The sequence below is a fragment of the Larus michahellis genome, chromosome 6 (assembly GCF_964199755.1).
Source record: "Larus michahellis chromosome 6, bLarMic1.1, whole genome shotgun sequence".
Classification (NCBI taxonomy): Eukaryota; Metazoa; Chordata; class Aves; order Charadriiformes; family Laridae; genus Larus; species Larus michahellis.
In genome coordinates this window covers 36351878-36369645 of record NC_133901.1, presented here as the reverse complement: position 1 = coordinate 36369645, position 17768 = coordinate 36351878, and the positions used below count along the sequence as shown (strand labels likewise).

Genomic DNA, 17768 nt, shown 5'->3' with positions numbered 1-17768 from the left:
ACAATGCAGCCCTCGGCTCGTGATTATCACTGCAAAGAGCTCAAAGGGCTGGGAGGCACACGTATGCTCACGCCAGGACAACTGTCACGTTCATCACACGTGTTGCCAGCAGCACCAGCTTTAACTGCCCCTTCTCCAGCCCGTTCTTGCCTTTTCCTTGTGCAACAGGTTAAAAAAAAAGAAAAAAAAAAAGTGACCCTACGGGAGAGGGGTGGGTGGTTCAGGGGTGGACGCATCACCGAGGGGTTCAAAGAGACCCTTTTTTCAGCATCGCCCGAGTCCCAGGGCCGCGTGGAGAGGGGGGGTGACCGCTGCCGGGCAGCGGTTCCCGTGGGTGGACCCGGCCCCCTCGCCACGCCTCCCGCCGCCCCGGACAAGCAGCAGCTCCACCGGGCTACGGTACGGTACGGCACGGTACAGCAGGGCGAGCACCAGCGGGGACGGAGACCCGGGAGACCCGCCGGCCATGGTAAGTCGCTGCTGGGAAATCCGGCTTTTGCTTTGCAGGTCAGCGGCAAAGGACGCGGGGGGGCAGGAAGGTTTCAGCGGCAGCTCCGGCCTCTGAGATGAAGCAGGAGGCTGAGGGAGAAAGGAGCAGAGCTCTGTGCTGTGGTTAATAAGTAACGCCAGGAGCTCCACCGGCTGCTTGCTGGATTACCAAAGCCACTGCTCTCCAGGCTCGCTTCCTCGGCCAGGGGGAGGAAAAGGGTCTGTCAGCAAGGCTGCGCGGCCAGTGTCATCCCCCCTACTCAAATTTGGCGTGCCAAGTATGATCCCCCATGCGTGCTTTGCCTGCAACCCACCCTGGACAGCTGGAAATCGGCTTTCAGAAACCGTGGGCCTCTTGGCCCACCTTGCTCCAGCCCTGCCCCCAGGTCCAGCTCATGCCAGGGCTGTTTACCTTCTCCCAGGTGACAAGTCACCTTTAAAAGGGAAGCTGTTAGTTTGGGCAGAGAGGGATGTTTCATCTCCAGACCTCTCCCAGCTTCCCGTGCTGGTTCCTCTCCCTCGGTTGCACAATGCATATACTTGGGTTTCCTGCTGGCAAAAAAAATAAAATAAAAAAATCCCAGCGCCTTGGCAGTTGAGAGCCAGCAAAAGAAAACAAAATAATTAAGTTTCCCTAATGAGAAGAGTGTGTTTTAAAGGAGTAAACGCACATGAATGCATTAACATGCCACACTGACAACAGCAGGCTGGGCTGGAGGAGGAGGGAAGGGGAAGGGAGCAGGGTGGAGGACAGGGAGGGTACAGCGGGCAGGGGGTTCACCACCACAAGACACAGCCGGAGGAGCTGGCTTTCGTGTGGTCCCTTGGCCAAAACTCAGCCTGGCCATGCCTCCCGCTGGTGCTGGGCTCTTGGAGAGGAGCTGGGCCTGGAAAAAGCCCCCGGGCCCATCCTCCCCATGTAGTCATGATGCAAAAAAGGGTTCAGAGAACAATTAAGCCACATCCCTCCCAAGGAGCCTGATTTCTTGGAGGCTGGCTCGGCACCCAGCCCCCTGCATCCATACCCCTCTGCTCCAGCCAAGCAAGAGCTCCAGCTTTACACAGCCTTTCCTGTCTTTAGCACCGATACACGAGCAGGAGCTTTCTGCCCCGGTCCCAAAACCTGGTGCAGCCCCTACGCCCCTCCTCCACCACCCGCCGCCACCAGAGTCCCCCAGTGCAGACCCCCTCGGTTCTCCCCTGCCAGCAGCCCCATGCAGAGCCAGCCTCCGTCCCCACGTTATCCAGTTGCTAAGCTACCCGCGCCCAGCTTATCACGCCATCAGCGCAGAAGGGCAACGGCTGAGGGTTTATTGCACTGAGCTGTGTTTACTCCCTACCTTCCCTCCAAACCCAGCGCTCGGGAAGGGATGGGGTTGACACCAGCGGGGTGACGGAGCTGGGGCTGGCAGGGGGCCATCCAAACCGGAGGGTGGCAGGGGTGGTTTGCACGCTAGCAGTGAGGCCAGAGCACGCATGGGCGAGGAAGGCTTTCCCCAAACAACCTGCAAGAGGGAGAGCACACAGCTGCGATGCCAGGGGGACAGGAACCATCCCACGCCCTGCCATCCCTGAGCTAAGGGGTTCAGCACACATGGGAACAGGACACCATCTTTCCAATCTTCCTCAAAACATGCAAAACCAAATAAGAACTCACAAAAACATCAGCTTCGCAGCTGCCTCTCTGGTTTTGTACAGCCTGTGAAGAGGTAAACTACAGGAAAGGATGATTTGCCTGAGTTCCTCAGCTGTTTTAAGATGCTACTTTTGAGCATCGACGGCCAAACAAGCACCTCAAGGGGCTGCTTACCAAACAGCCACAAGAAACAGTGGGCAGTATCTGTTGGCACTGGTATCTAACTTGCCACGCTTTGCTCTACAGCTTATAAAGGAAAACAAATTGCAAAGAGATGTTGGTCTTTGTCACTGAGAAACAACAATCCTCACCAACTCGAAAGATCAGATCACCCACTAGGAAAGAATTTTAATTGCCAGAACATAGTCTTTCAGATAGAGCAATACCCCTCCACACTCACTCCCGTCTTCCCCACTGAGCCAGAAGATACACTGTCTCAGGTTGCCCCCATCCCCAAGAACTCCATTTTATTTTCCTCTTTGCTCCTATTCACTCCCCACAGACAAGAACTGCTACTTTTCCCTCCCCACCTTAAAGAACAAATAACAGCAGCTCTGCCCAAGAGGGGAAGACAATGCTAAATCACAATCCCTCCCTCTGCCCTTTGTTACTCAGACAGAAACAGCCTCTTAAACTCCATAACGTAAGGGAGACTGAAAAGGAAAAGGAGCTGAACTCCAATTTAGCGTGACTCAACTCTGATTCACACTGCTTCTTTCCCCTCTAAAGCAGTCTTCCAGTGCAGATGACCTGCAAATAAAGCCCTCCTGCTTCAGGAAGGTACTTTGCAAACCTCAAAAGCAAGCAATTGTGAGTTCTAGAAGCCATCACAGAGTTTCAGAGTTGGATTTTTTTCCAGAAAATTATACGTAATGTATTTGGGAGCTTAACCTCACACAGCCATCATTTCTTAGTACGTGGGGTTATAATGAATACACTGGTAAAGTGGTATGTGTTGCCGTTCAGAGGACAAAAGTGACAAGCTGGACTTCACTTGACCTAGGTACGTGCAGGATGTACCCTGGGCAGGGAGCAGAGGACAATATCATATCCCTTATCCTCAGCATCCCCCAAATCAGGTCCGCACACACACCCCCTAACTCTCCCACCTCATCTGCAGCTGCGACCCGTGACCCCACCACCCACGGGATGCCTCACTGCTTTGAACATCTCCTTCATCCTACCTCTACCATGCTGACCTGCTCCTCTTCCCTTTCCTTTCTGTGGTGTCAGGCAGGAAAAGCTCACAGGCTGAGTGCGGAGGAGAGAGAGCAGCTGCTGCCAAACCTGAGAGCCGTGGGGTGGAACGAGGTGGAAGGCAGAGACGCCATCTTCAAAGAGTTCCACTTCAAGGACTTCAACCGGGTACGAGCATCGGCGGTACAGAGTTTTACAACACGGGAGACCTGGTTTGCAGAGCAGGGAGTCCCATCTGCAAGGCTCAGCCAAAGAAACCCTTCCATGTTTCTCCTGAAATGTAATGGCTGAGCAAGGTAATCCGGCCAAGACACCAAAGTGCTCAACCCAGCACATGGTTTATCTAGGAAAAGTTCCCCCAAAAGAGGAAAACCCTGGAAGTGTTCAAGGCCAGGCTGGATGGGGCTTGGAGCAGCCTGGTCTAGTGGGAGGTGCCCCGACCCAGGGCAGGGGGGTTGGAACTAGATGATCTTTAAGGTCCCTTCCAACCCAAACCAGTCTGTGATTCTATGAAAACCCCAACAAAGCTACAGAACGTCCCAGGCCTTATATTTGGTTGGGTTACCTAGAAATGTGGTGTATTATTAATGGCAATGGTGTGAAAAACAATATATTGGAGGGTAAGCGGTTCAGAGCTAACTTTTCTTAATACTCCCCTGGGCAGGCCTTTGGCTTCATGACCAGAGTGGCTCTACAGGCAGAAAAACTAGATCACCACCCCGAATGGTTCAATGTGTACAATAAGGTAAGAAAGAGGGACAGTGGGGACAACCGGAGCTCTTCAGGGAACACATCCCTTCCGTGAGGCATAAAACAGCAGCGGCCAGTGCCGTTCAGATCAGTGGGACCTCTTTCCTCAGATGCTGTTCCCTCGGCACGGCACAGCCAGCCTGCAGCTATCACCCACAGATCCTTTCCTCCCCCTTTTTTCACCTGTCCAGTTGAGCAGTAGCTGCCTGTAGCCTGGCACCAGGGTTGCTTTTTTAAAATCGGTATTAGAAGCAGCAGCAAGGGGAAAAGCGTCTGGAGAAAGAGTTGAAAAGTAGGCACAGCTAGCTGCCGTGCCCAAGGCAGGGGTGGCAGTGACAGCTTGTGGCCAGGCCGAGCTGTAGGAAGGAGAAAACCAGGCAAAATGCCAGACCACCTCTCCCACCCCCGGGGAATTTTCCTAACAAGTCTGGAGAAAGTAATGGTGCTACCTGCCTCATCAGATGCAAACTGTCTGCAGCACTGGGGGGAAAACCGTTCCTGCTCTTTCTGCCAGCAACACTTGGTCGGTCTGTCTGCCTGGTTTAGGTTCACATCACCTTGAGCACCCACGAGTGTGGAGGCTTATCGGAGCGAGACATCAACTTGGCCAGCTTCATTGAGCAGGTTGCAGCTTCTCTCTCCTGACTAGAGACACACACATGAAGCCAAAAAAAAAAAAAAAAAAAATCAACTCTTGCCGCTGCTACAACCCGCATCTCGCCTGGATGGCTGCACCTAGAGCCTTCTCCCGCTTCCAAACTAATTCCCGGAGCCAGACTGCCTAACGCCACGCCAAAACCCCCTCCCACTGCAGCTGAGATGGATGGAGGCACTTCTTGGGCACCGTACGTATATCCAGCTCTGATCTTGCCGCTTCCATTCTTAAACCCCTTCGGTTAGCTGCGCGCTACCAGCCCGCAAATTGCTGAGCCTCTGGGGCTTTCAGCACAGGTGCCCTTTTACCAGGAGCCATGTTACACAATTGCACCAGTGCATCTCTCCAGAGCCAGACCCTGTCCCGCCACTGTGTTACTGCTCCTTACCTACCGGAATATGTTTTCTACCCAAAACGTGGTACGTGAACCCTTTGGTTTCTCCATACCATACCAGCAACTGTGATGTGCAATCTGGTTATTACTGTAACCTCTTTCTAGCAGTATTAGAAGCAGGCATGTGATCTCATCCCTATTGTAACCGGCCCTTAGTAGGATACCAACTGAAAATGTTTACAATAAAGTTCTTGGTTAACCTGATGCCAGTTTGGAAGGAGACCTCACTGTCAAAATTACACCGCCAGGTTTTCCCAAGGCAGGTACTGGCCTGACTGCTCTCAAGAACGTGCTTCTGCCATGGAAAAGCTTCTTGTGGAAGCAACGTGGAGAAATGGCACGTGCCTTCGCAGGCCCGCACCTCAAAGAGAACAGGGTCTGAAAGAGAATGAGATTATCGGGTAAAAACTGCTTGTGCTAAAGTCAGAAGTATGGCATAGCCAAGGCACAAACACAGGGAAAACACAATCAAAAGGCACGAAAGCAGCACTGGGCCAGGAGTTGCTTACGGTGGAGTATCTCCCCAAGAGGTTGCAGGTGGATTTGGTGGTGTAAGATCTTCACTCCAGTAACAACAATGGTCTCTGCGTTCAGTGAGTCTGCAGCCAAATTTCTGTATTTTCGATGTAACAGGAACAATTTGCTGTGCAACCAACAATAGTTGCTTTCAGTAACAGTCCGGGAGAAACACTACAAACACTCAATTCAGGTCTTTTTTTTTTTTAACCCATTAAAGTTCTATGAAGTATTAAAAGAAAATCCATAGCTCTTAAATGACAATTTTCAGCATCTTTGAACATCACACAGAAGACACAGGACACCACCTTTATCTTGACAGGACGAAACAGCAGTCCTCGGGCAGAGTTAGTAAAATCCATAAACCGTTCTCCCTGCCACAAACTAGGCTGTGCACATGCAAAGACCAGGAGCAACAGGTCCCCGTTCATTCAAACGGGCATCGAAACAGAAAAATAAGAGTTCAATGAGCCTAAATAGCTAAATGCACCATTTTAATACAAACTAGGCCCATTTTCACCATCTCTTCAGCTATTTCAGCCTACAGTTTTACAGTGGCAAATTACAGAATACTGCCATCAGATGAAGTTGTCCCATTTGTTCATTTAGAAAGTCAATGTGTATTTATTGGGCAAGATATTATTGTGTTGTACGCAACCCTTCCACTCCCCCCTCCCTCAAGTCATCCAAAAAGTGCAGGTGAAATCCATGGCATGAAGACACACATCTCTTCTTGGTCCATCCCATGGGATATTCTTCAGTCTAGTACCTAAGAGCATGCAAATCCCTTGGGAGTGCTTTGTACAAGCAACAAATTTAGTGTCTCGCTTGGAAAACCTGACAGTCAGAAATCTCACATGAATTAATAGTTGCGAAGATCCCTCCAGGTCTAAAGTACCATCCAGTTTCAGATCATAATCCAGTCCACAAAATTCTTTTTTTGTCTTTGAAATAATTATACAGCCTGTTAATCACATCATTTTCATAAGACCATTTGGCATGATAAAGGAGATGCAGATTACATGTTAGATGACAAGGATGAATAAAGACTACACACCGGTAAATTACAGTGGCCTATTCCTGACCAGAAGATTACATTTACAGTATAGAACAAATACACATAAAATAATTAAACCCACAAATATTACTAGTAAGTGAAGCCCAGAATAGAATACATTGACTTACAAATAACATCTTCAAATACATCCAAAAATGTGAAATGGAGCACTGATCCATCAGATCCATTACAGTAACATCCGTTACTTCCTCAGAGGAGAACACAACCAGGGAAGGGGAGGGAGTTTTCCTCTCCGTAACCCCAACCCAATCCATCCCCTCTTTCTTTTAAAGCGGAAACAAAAAGAGTACCTCCCTTTTTTGTTTTGTTTTTGAAATCCCGGTTCAAAAGAGAACCATCACAGTAGCCAGACACTTAAGACTGTCTTCAAAGTACAGCAAACTCAGAGATGCAGTAATGGTCGCATTGGCAAGACGTTAACAGAATAAATAGGTCCAACAAAAATGCTGACTGCCAGAGCTGGTAACACCACCAAGAGACTATCAGGCAATATGCTTTCAAAAGAGCTCAGAGACATGCATGAAGTTATCAATTTAAGGGCAGATGGCCAAAATCCTTTTGTCTCCTAGCACTGAGAATACACCTGCTAAAAAAGCAAGTGCTCTTCCCACAATCACTGGGCCCAAGGCTGCTGCGCTGGTTTGTGCAGTGGCTGGCAATTTCATTCGGTATAATTATTGTGCAAGTGTGTGCTTCAGCTGTGTCAAGCCAGTGAAGGTCAGCTTTGGGCTAACAAGCCCTCTACAGCAGAAAGACAGATGCCTTCAGATGCCCTGCACAAGACACTGCAGATGTGGCAAAAAATCTTCACCCAAGTGTTGAATCTGCCCAGGAAACTCTCAGTAGCATGCAAAAAAGCTGAGAGGAAACACAGAGGAAAACCCTGCAGGAGTGATTCCACCGCTGCTTAATAACTCAAGAGATTCTAGCTTGTCCTTAAGGCCACAACTGCCTCGCAGGTTGCACTGGGAAAACTCTCTCACCGTAAAAACAGCAGAGAAAAACAGGAAGGGTGAGCCACGTGCCTAAGGCTTGAACACCTCCAACGTGCTGCAGTCTATCATCTGCCTCTCAGAGCTACACCAGCATCTTTGTAATACTGCGAAGGGACTTGGCTCAATACAACTCCTATTCTACCTTCAGGCAGGCGTGCTTTCTCTGAGGCCAGTCTGCCTTTGAGGTTTGTTTTTCAGTATAGTACCGTAAGGAAACAACCACAGCAAGCGCTGCAGTCAACAGCTGAACCCCCAAACCCTCCCTGGCGTCCCACAAAAAAAAGCCAGAGAAGCATCAAGGCACAATGGTGAATGCCCTTTTGAGAATGTGCCTTAAAAGAATCAGTGCAAAGAGCAGAGATTACTACTATTACAAAAGTCACCTTTTTATACTAAAAGATCGTGGTAAAAAAAAGGTCAGCTTTGGCGCCATCCGTTTGCACGTGAAGTCCCTAGCCGTGACACACGCCAGGGCATGACTGACTCTTCTACAGCAACGGGAGATAGTGCAAAACCGTCAAGTTACGAACAGTGAAATCACCGTTTTGCACATCCCTCCAGAATTGTGCAAGGTACAACAAGCACTCTAGGTGGTAAATGCATGTCTTCTAGAAGAGGCAGGGAAGCAAAACAGTTACTATGTACCTAGGATTTCCAGTACCGTGCAGTTCCCTTCCCTACACCACCCGCTTGGTTTCTATTTCTGCTGTTATTCAAATGAAGAGATTCCAGAAACGGATTTTGTGTTGGGTTTTCTTCCCCTCAGCAGATATTGACTGCAGTCTCACTGAGATCTCCAGAGGGGATTTTCAAAAAGAGTACATGACCATCTTTCCTTTGCCAATTTATCGGCTCTGCATTACATAGATATGAGGCTCCCAGCACAGTCCGTTAAATGCAGCAGCTTGGAGGAATACTCAAAAGAAAACAAAATATTCCATTTATTTTCTACCTTCAACTTCTGGGAAGATTGAAGCTCTGGAGCACAACATGAGAACGCAAATCTAACACTTGGCTGGACACTGTCTCAATACCAGGCGTGAGGAGAAGAAACAGCAAGGAATGAAGTGACACGCAGAATACCTGAGGAATTTGGAGTTGTGGAATGGACATTTGATTCACCATCAATAGTCATGATGAAAATAGGCAGGGGGAAGGGAAGAAAAGCCCCAAAACTAAAGTTGGGCATAAAAATAACGCAGATTTCAGAACAGACTAAGACGGGGAAGGAAGTTTTCAAGATCGAGCCGCCATCAGACCTGCAATTGTAGGAACAAAGGCTTACTGCAATCTCTTCCCCTAGGAAGCCTTTCGAACCACCCCAGAGCTAGTTGGCAAGGCACCGATTGTTGCACTACAGTCAGTGGTGGCCAGGAGAGCCGTTCATGTGCTTTTCACTGCAAGGAACATCCGTGCTGTAGAGGCCATCCAAGTACGCCTGAGAAATCTCCGCTACCAAGCTCCTGTCTGGGACGGACTGGGCCATTCCATAGATGGCTCCCTAAGCAGAGAAGAAGAGGTCATTACATAGGATCGTTAATGCTATCAGAGAAACACACTCACCCCAAACACACCCTCACTCCATACTGGCCTCCTTACCATGCCTGTGGTCTTGGCATTGAGGTCCTTCATGATATCCTCAATGCTGTCTTTGACATCTTTCAGGAACTGTTCGGCAACACCGGGCTTCGTGTGCAACTGCGTAATGCAGAGATGAATGCTGGGGAGGCAGGGGAGAGATTAACCATCTCACCTGTGTACAGCACCACATTTTCTGAGCAACCAACAGCAATTTAGTCCTTCCCTGGCCAGTGACAACCATGTATCTCCTTAAAATAGCATTTCAGCAGTATAAAGGGAGCAGACGTTCTACTCCCCATTAAAGTAATCCAAGCAAAATACTTGCTGCAGAGAGTTCAGCTCTTCTGCAAAACAGCAGCTCCTCCTTCCTTCCTGACTCCACCGTACACAGTTAAAACGCCTGTAATTTCCTCACCTCATTACAGATACCTCTGGTGAGAAAAAACGCAGCAGCCTGCAAGCACGGCAATCCTTGCCATCATTTTCTACCCCTTCCTTCTCCAGCTTAGATAAGCCATCAGATCCCCACAGCAAGGAAGTTCGCATCCACCAGAAGAACAGGGCTACTCACACCTCTGCACTATCGCTTCAGGCTCTCTAGAGTTCGCTTCATACTAACTGCAAGTCCAAATTTTTTTTCAGCACAGCTACATCTGAGAACATTTGCCCCTTTTACCCACAGGAAAACAACAACTACCCACTCAAGGAAACTCTCTGTCAAACATTCATTGTACACCAGGCTGGAAAGTTCACTGAAAATGATCAGCCCTTCACTGTTCTTTCAATTACTTTAATCTTCACTTGGCAGCAAGAAGATACTAAAATTAAATAAATAAATCCACAAACCCTCAGTTAACTAACGTGAGATAAAGCCCTGGCTATTTATATTTTTTCTGCTTGTATTAGACAGAGGTAAACAGAAAGGAAGCCTCAGATATGTCCTCTGTCAGGCTCATTAAAATTACTGTTGCCTTATCCTCACCGCTTTAACTGCTATATATCACCAATTATAAAAGTAATTTCTTCTCTGCAGAGGAAAATTCTGAACACAATTTATCTATTTGTGTAAGGTCCTGCACCTGGGTTGGGGCACCCCCCTGTATCAATACAGGCTGGGGATGAAGGGATTGAGAGCAGCCCTGCCAAGACGGGCTTGGGGGTGTTGGTGGGTGAAAAGCTGGACACGAGCCGGCAATGTGCGCTGGCAGTCCAGAAACCCCCCGCACCCCAGGCTGCATCCCCAGCAGCGTAGGCAGCAGGGCGAGGGGGGGGATCCTGCCCCTCTGCTCCGCTCTGGGGAGAAACCCCTGCAGTGCTGCCTCCAGCTCTGGGGCACCAACAGCAGAAGGACACGGAGCTGTTGGAGCAGGGCCAGAGGAGGCCCCGGAGATGCTGTGAGGGCTGGAGCCCCTCTGCTGTGAGGACAGGCTGAGAGAGCTGGGGGGGTTCAGCCTGGAGAAGAGAAGGCTCCGGGGAGACCTTATTGCAGCCTTTCAGTACTTAGAGGGGGCTTATAAGAAAGATGGGGACAAATTTTTCAGCACAAGGGGTAACGATTTTAAACTAAAAGGGCGTAGATTTAGACTAGATATAAGGAAGAAGTTTTTTTACAATGAGGGTGGTAAGACACTGGCCCAGGTTGCCCAGAGAAGCTGTGGCTGCCCCATCCCTGGAAACATTCCAGGTCAGGTTGGACGGGGCTCTGAGCACCCTGATCTAGTTGAAGATGACCGTGCTCATTGCAGGGGGGTTGAACTAGAGGACCTTTAAGGTCCCTTCCAACCCAAATTATTCTATTATTCTATGATCAGAGAGAGACAACATCACTCAGCAAATTTAAAGAGCTACGTGGCCTGAAGATGAACATCTTGCATACCCTGGCTACACACATAACTCCACTGCTCTCCACAAACTCACCTTGAAGGGAACTGTAGGACGTTTAAATTCCATCCTTTTGCAGCTAAGAAATTAGATAATCGATAAATGTCGAAAGTGTCTGAACCAATGGAGAGGACAGACACCTCAGGTTTCCCAAAAATGAAGATGCTGTCAATTTTTCTCAACCTTAAAAAGAAAAAGGAGAAAAGAAGTGACGGACCAGGGTTACAGGGGCCAGACATTCTGTCCATCTATCTGGAGCCTTAAAGGAAAAGCTACAGTAGGGAACAGATGACAGCACAACCCAACCAAAACAAAAAAAAAACAAATAAAATAAAAATCACACAATCAGACCAGGCTGTTGGGACTTGCAAGGGTCATTAGAGGCCCTAAAGTTAAAAACACTCAGGAAGAAATGGAAAAGAGGGAGGACAGCGAGGCAAGGGAAGACAGAGTAGCAGAGAAGATCAGCTATCAGCTCACCTAGCAATACAAGCACCCCAACATGAGAGAGTGTAACCCTTCTTTTATCATCATCAGCAAGCCCTTCCAGATTCCCCCTCAGCCATGGCTGAGGCAGAAGAAACTCTTGAAGCAAAGTCAGCTAAAAGACGATGCCTGCACCCCTCCTCTTTGTGCCTCCAAGCTATCTGGCACAGGGCAGCAACTTGTGCCTAAACAAAGCATCATCTCCCGTAACTGCCCAGTGGATCCCCACCCAGCAGGTAAGATGCTATAGTTTCTCCAGTGGGGAAAAAAAAAAAAAAAATGAATTTGCAAGAGAAACAAAGGCAGTTCGGGAAAAGGAGTCCAGAACAGGGTTAAAGAGGGTGATCAAAACACTAAGGCATGCACATACTCTGATTCGAGGAAACGAGCCGTTTTAATGATCCTCTTCGTAGCTTCAACGTAGCCCGATTCCCCTATGTGCATCAGAGTTGCCCAGCACGCGGCTATGATTCCACCAGGCCTAGAGCCTGCCACGGAGGGGGAGGCGTATATGCCCCCTTGCCAGTCGGGGGCTATAAAGAACTGGTAGCTCCTGTACTTCTTGTCGCTGTATAGCACCACTGAGGAGCCCTTGGGAGCGTAGCCATACTGCAAGGGGCACAGAAAGCATTAAAAAGCAGCAGGAGGGCACAGGAACACATTCAAGCATCATGCAGTCACCAAGAGCCCACTTGCCCATACTTTGGTGCATTGCACAAAGCATCAGAATAGGGCAGCCCGCACCCCTGCACTTCAGTGCTCCTCTGCTTAGCAGAAATGTCTGAAGACATGGATGGCATTTGGAATTGCTCCCCAGAAACAAAAGCTCTGGAAGACTTTTCTTCCCTCCTTCTTACCTTGTGGGTATCGGCAGAAATGCTGGTCACACCTTTTACACGGAAGTCAAATGGACGCTTTAGAGGGAACCCTGCCTTGTCCATGAAAGCAATGAGAAAACCACCCAGGCAGGCGTCAACGTGGAAGGGGATTTTGTACCTCACCGCAAGCTGTGCATGAACAAGAGATTCTGGTGGGTAACATGCAATCAGGCAAGAAAACGCTGTTGTCAGGGCATCCAAACTGCAGCCACCAAATGGTACTCTGCATTTCACAATTAAATGTTTCCTGGACCCTTTGAGAGCATCATGCCACTCTCAAGCCGTTGAGGATAGGAGATCTGGAAGGACCGACTACTTGTGGGATGCCTTCTCCTGCCTTCCACATATTTGAACGTTGCCAGCAAGAGGAAAAACAACATTGCATTTTGGCAGTTTGCTGTACTTGCCAAAGAAGAGTTGACAACTCGGTCTGAAGGGTGTATCCACAATAAAGTGTACAGGCGTGACCCAAATGAAAAGAAAATCAGAGGCCCTGGCTGGTTACATACAAAATAAATAACTGGAGCACAGAGAAAAAAAATGAAGAGACATGTTTGAAAAATAAGATCCCAGCCCTTTGACTCCTACTGCCTTCCAGGCATTCCTCCGACTTCTGCGCCAAGTTTGCTACAACCAGTAGGCCCTAAATCAAAGCTTTTTTACCAGGCAGAATGTTTTGCTGTTATTTCCTCTCAGGTATCAAAGAATGAGCTCTTCTGGTTGGTTTTGCAGTGGGTGCAGCCGAGCTCTAAGTCATGTACACAATACAGGCCTCCAGCTACAGCAGAATTTTATGGCACAGACTTGATAGTTCAGAGACAAAGCATGAGCAAAAGACTTGCTGCTTTGCCTTGCTATGACATACCGCATGCACCAGCTCAAGTCTGAAATCCAGCCCCACACAAACAGCTTTATGACAATGCCCACAGGTAGCTTCTGGTATTTACAGCCCACCTTCTCACAGCAGTTAGAGTGCAAAAAACCAGTCCCATATTCCTCCTCACTTCCCAACTGTGTCCCACAAACCCCGCTGTTGGTTAACACCTGATCTGAGGACAGCAATACCCTCCCACCAGATTCACTGGTTGTCATCCCGGAACCCCTCTGCTCTTCTTGTACAGAAGGACATGCTGGTTTGATTGCTACAGCACCCAGAAGTCCCAGGGGCACCCTACCTCTGCCACCTCTTCAATTGGGTCCATAATTCCATGTGGGAACTGGGGGGCAGAACAGACCAGCATGGCTGTGTTCTTCGAGATAGCTCTCCTCATTGCCTGAAGATTTAAAGAGAGAAGATGCTCACATTCCATTTATCAAGTGCCACCCTGCCAAAAAAGATAAAAAGTGAAAACATGCAGCATCTGGTCTTAAAAACCAACACACAAAAGCCTACAGAAAGCAAAGCAATGAGCTACAAGCATCAGCAGACATCAACTGAGTCATTTAACTCATCCACTTGGAAGTACTATAACACTTGTGTTGGCCTTCATCTGAAATCTGGGGCTATTTCTGAAATACATAAATTACTTGGTTCTAAATGAATCACAGAAAGGGATGGTTTACATCCAATTATTTCAACCAAAACTTTATCTGCAATGACAGGAACTTACTCTTCCCATTTTTCCTTATTTCCAGGAAGCATTCATCCCTCTCTATACGTAGATTTCTTGCTATTTGCTGTACAATGCTAATTTCCCACAGAAAGAGTGCCATGCTGCCTAAATACCTGAACATCCACTTCCATAGCCTTGGTCAAGGGTATGTGAACCAACTTCAGTCCAAAGTAGTGTGCTGCCTTGTCAAACGCCGCATGAGCGCTCACTGGGACCAACCTGGAAAAGTAACAGATTGCATACGTCAACCCAGGCAGCACCTAAGCCTTACCACGAACAGGAGGGGGAAGAGCACAAAATAATTCAACTTGTAGATATTTCTGTGTGACAGACAGGTCATAAACAGGCCAGCTGCATGTTTCAACTAGCCAAAAACCACACAGACTAAAAAAAGAAAAAAAGTTGGGGAAAATGCTCTTGGGGACAGACAAAAAGCCACATGCTGTTCTGAACTAAAATGACGGACACTCGATCTTGAATAACCCAGAGACAACCTAATAAAGTAATTCTATTCCACTCCATGGTCTTCTGTGAACCAGGAACCAGAGTTCCCACCAAAGTTAATTTCTTGTCATATCAGAAAATATCGTACCATCTCCAACCAGCCACCCTCCCTGAGAGGGGCATATGACAATATCAAAAGGAAGGAGCAGCATAAATACACCAAATGAACATACTATTTGCTGTCGCCCATCTCTAACGGCAGTGGCTGAACAGCCTTAATTAATCTTGTTTTTTCTGAGGCATCGTATCTTTATCGGAGCCTTTGATAGCATGCAAAAATGTTAAAAAGGGAAGAAAAGAACTGCAGGAATTCAGCAGAAGATGAACAGCACAGCATTTCATCTCTTTTTATGTTTTCCCCCCGTAAGCAGTTACCCAGAGAAACATTTTTGATGCACCGTCTAGAAAAAAGAAGCACATTAGAGAGAGCAAATCCTCTATTAGCAGTGTAATGATTAGCACAATTCCTCATTTCAGCTCCAATCAGCCCCAACTTCAGTCCCAGAGTTTTCAGACTAAACCCTCTTTGATCTGAATAAATCAAACCCCTTAAACACTTCAAAGGACCTGACAATCTCTGCTCGAGAGGGGCCCAAAGCAGAAACGAGCAGGCTCTGTCTAAAGCAGCACACAGGTATTGCCAAAATACATCTGCACAGCATCGCTACCACAGTCTCCCAGCAACATTCATGCCTCCCAGGCTGCTTCAGGGTTCCTGTGCTTTTACACTACTCCTTTCGACCCAGGTTTCTCCCCTTCAGACACAGATGGACAAGGAGGAGGCAGTAACGAGCTATGAAATGAAGGAGTATCGGGATCTAGCAGCCACCTCCACTCAGAGAAACAGTAAGTCCCACAAGCTCCCAAAGAGAAAACCAAGCCGCAGAGGTAGTGCTCACATTTCTGGCTGTTTGATGCCTCTCTCGTAAGCCAAGTCCCGGTACGCCTTGCAGGCCATCAGAATGCTCTCAGTCCCCCCAGATGTCATCTGTTGTGAAAAGAAACAAACAAGAAAAACAACCGCTTACATGCATGTTGCAGAAGAGAAATGCAAAAAAGGGATGCTGCCACCACATCTCTGCCCAGAGATGTTTCAGAGGCAAGAGGAACAGGACCGGCTCAGGTCTTCAAGGGCAGCAGAAGCCACAGTACAGCTTAAGGCTGCTTTCTGACATTTAGCTTGAAGCACATTTAAATAAATGTTGACTACTCTATTTAAAGGTGGATGGTGAAAAGGGAAAACAAAAAAAATATCCAACTCAAAAGTCTGACAAGAGGGGACCATAGTGCACAGTCACTAGCTGGCAAACATGACTACATTTCATGAAACTACTACTACATACTTAGCTCTTGATTACCCAGGGGTTGTTTGTCTGATTTACAGATTAATTGTGCCACGTATACGGAAACAACAAAGTTGATTCTGTATTAAGTTAACTGAAGTCCAGCAGGTCTGGAGCAGTGCCACGCTGAGGCACGGAGCCAGCTCAGGGTTGGCACTGCTCCTGAGCTAAAACCTTCCCAGAACCTGCAGCACTGCAAAGTGCTGAGCCCTCTCCCACCTTCTCTTTGCAGAGGCCAGCCCAGGTCTGGGTCAACCAGGCCAGAGCTTGTAAGTCCTCAAAGACCCAAGAAAGGTACACACACAAGCTGTTTGATCAAGTTGACTATTGTATGCTAGAACTCAAGAGCTGTTGCAAATGAAAAAAAATTCTTTACAGGACGAGATTCCTCAAGTGGGAGGACTGTCTCTTGTTGGCCAGCCTTTATGGGTTCTGACATGCAGAGGACACAAAAGCCTGTGGGCACAAACCTTTCCAAATAAATTTCAGCCTAGTAAAATGTGAGGTGGTTTTTTTCAAGCAGCCTGCAGAGCTGACTTACTGCTGTGCTGGGTGAGCCATAACTTGAGGATGGCTGGTACCTGGGACGGGTATGCAGAAATGCAGATGAAAAAGAAGAATCAAAAGCTACTTATAGCTCTTATGGAGAACTGATTTTGTTTCCCAGACCTGCTGAACCAACTGCAACTTCCCCTTTTAACCTCTCCTCCCCCCCCCCCGCCAAAAAAACCACATAAAAAGGATGCAATCACATTTGCAAGCCTTATGACATCTGCTGGTTTAGGTTTTCCTTTGTTTTTTCCCAGCTGACATAGCTGCCAACCCTCAAAATGCAAAGAAGTAGTGTGACTGCGTGACAATGACTAAACATTAAGTGCAGAGATAAGGAACAAAGTTCACAGGCACATAAAACAGCCTGTCACATTTGTTCCTAACATGATCCAAGCTAGCAGCAGCTGCCACCACAGGCAGTGTGGAAGTGACTGTCACACCACAGACAATTTCTGCTTTTTGGTAGTTTAAAAGCAACAGCTGTCGCAGATAAACCGTAACAGAGCCTCACACTGGATAAAGAAATCGTTGCATTTATTGTGAAGCAAACAGACGATAGCAGGAACACCGTGTCCTAAGCATTTTATGGGCTGTGTCGTTCACTTCTCAACCCTTCTTATGCAAAGATCTGTGAAGTTGTCAGCTATTACCTTACCTGTGGGGAAAAAAAAAAAAAAAACAGCTGGCATAACATGGATGGCCTCCCTACTGCCAGGTGGGAAAAGAGGAATGGGATTATTACATCCTTGTAACACTGCTTGCAACATTGCTTACAATATTGCAATGATTGTGAAAACTGTGCTTCGGCATGATTTGGGGATCTTGGGATTCACGTTACTTCATGACACTTCATGCCACAGGCCTCCTCCTTGTTGAGCAAGCAGTCCCTACCTCAACTCTCATCTAGACAATTTGCTCTTCAAGGAGGAGCCTCTGTACAGTTTTATTCCCCTCTCGATCTTTCCACCAAAGCACCAACGTCTTGCTGTTATATATGACAAGCCTTTCTTCAAAGTCTGGCTTATCACCTGCCTGGAAATGCTGAGCCACACACCGGTTTTGGGAGGTCAGAGTCAACACTTTTCAGCAGTTGGTCAGATGCAGGTTAAGGAACAGCATCCATGATGCTCTTCCCAAGCACCAAGACTGGCATGCAGATAATCACACAGAAAGCTTGTTCAGGCAGCTGAAAATCCACCCAAAAAGCTGAACTTCAGCCA

The 17768-nt window shown here is 47.9% G+C and overlaps 2 protein-coding genes across 2 annotated transcripts in view; one reads left to right on the top strand and one right to left on the bottom strand.

Moving 5' to 3' along the window:
• Positions 1-209: 209 nt before the first annotated feature.
• PCBD1 (pterin-4 alpha-carbinolamine dehydratase 1) lies at positions 210-5325 on the top strand. The gene is made up of 4 exons (XM_074591556.1): positions 210-469; positions 3359-3490; positions 3987-4067; positions 4619-5325. The coding sequence occupies exons 1-4, from the start codon at positions 467-469 to the stop codon at positions 4715-4717; spliced, it is 315 nt and encodes a 104-aa protein (XP_074447657.1). The 5' UTR covers positions 210-466; the 3' UTR covers positions 4718-5325.
• A 1230-nt stretch (positions 5326-6555) lies between these two features.
• The window catches only part of SGPL1 (sphingosine-1-phosphate lyase 1), a 33009-nt gene continuing 21796 nt past the window's right edge, over positions 6556-17768 (bottom strand). The window contains exons 7-14 of the mRNA XM_074591551.1: positions 15553-15641; positions 14263-14368; positions 13712-13810; positions 12516-12665; positions 12029-12267; positions 11209-11355; positions 9310-9430; positions 6556-9211 (exon numbers count right to left, since the gene is read on the bottom strand). Of these exons, the coding sequence (XP_074447652.1) occupies positions 9071-9211; positions 9310-9430; positions 11209-11355; positions 12029-12267; positions 12516-12665; positions 13712-13810; positions 14263-14368; positions 15553-15641 (1092 nt within the window). The 3' untranslated portion in view covers positions 6556-9070. The remainder of the gene's footprint in view (positions 9212-9309; positions 9431-11208; positions 11356-12028; positions 12268-12515; positions 12666-13711; positions 13811-14262; positions 14369-15552; positions 15642-17768) is intronic.

Bases quoted from the DNA above. Each gene is read 5' to 3' on its own strand.
- PCBD1 (XM_074591556.1), top strand. The intron at 3,491-3,986 runs GTACGAGCATCG...TCCCCTGGGCAG, and splicing joins ACTTCAAGGACTTCAACCGG to GCCTTTGGCTTCATGACCAG. The intron at 4,068-4,618 runs GTAAGAAAGAGG...TGCCTGGTTTAG, and splicing joins GGTTCAATGTGTACAATAAG to GTTCACATCACCTTGAGCAC.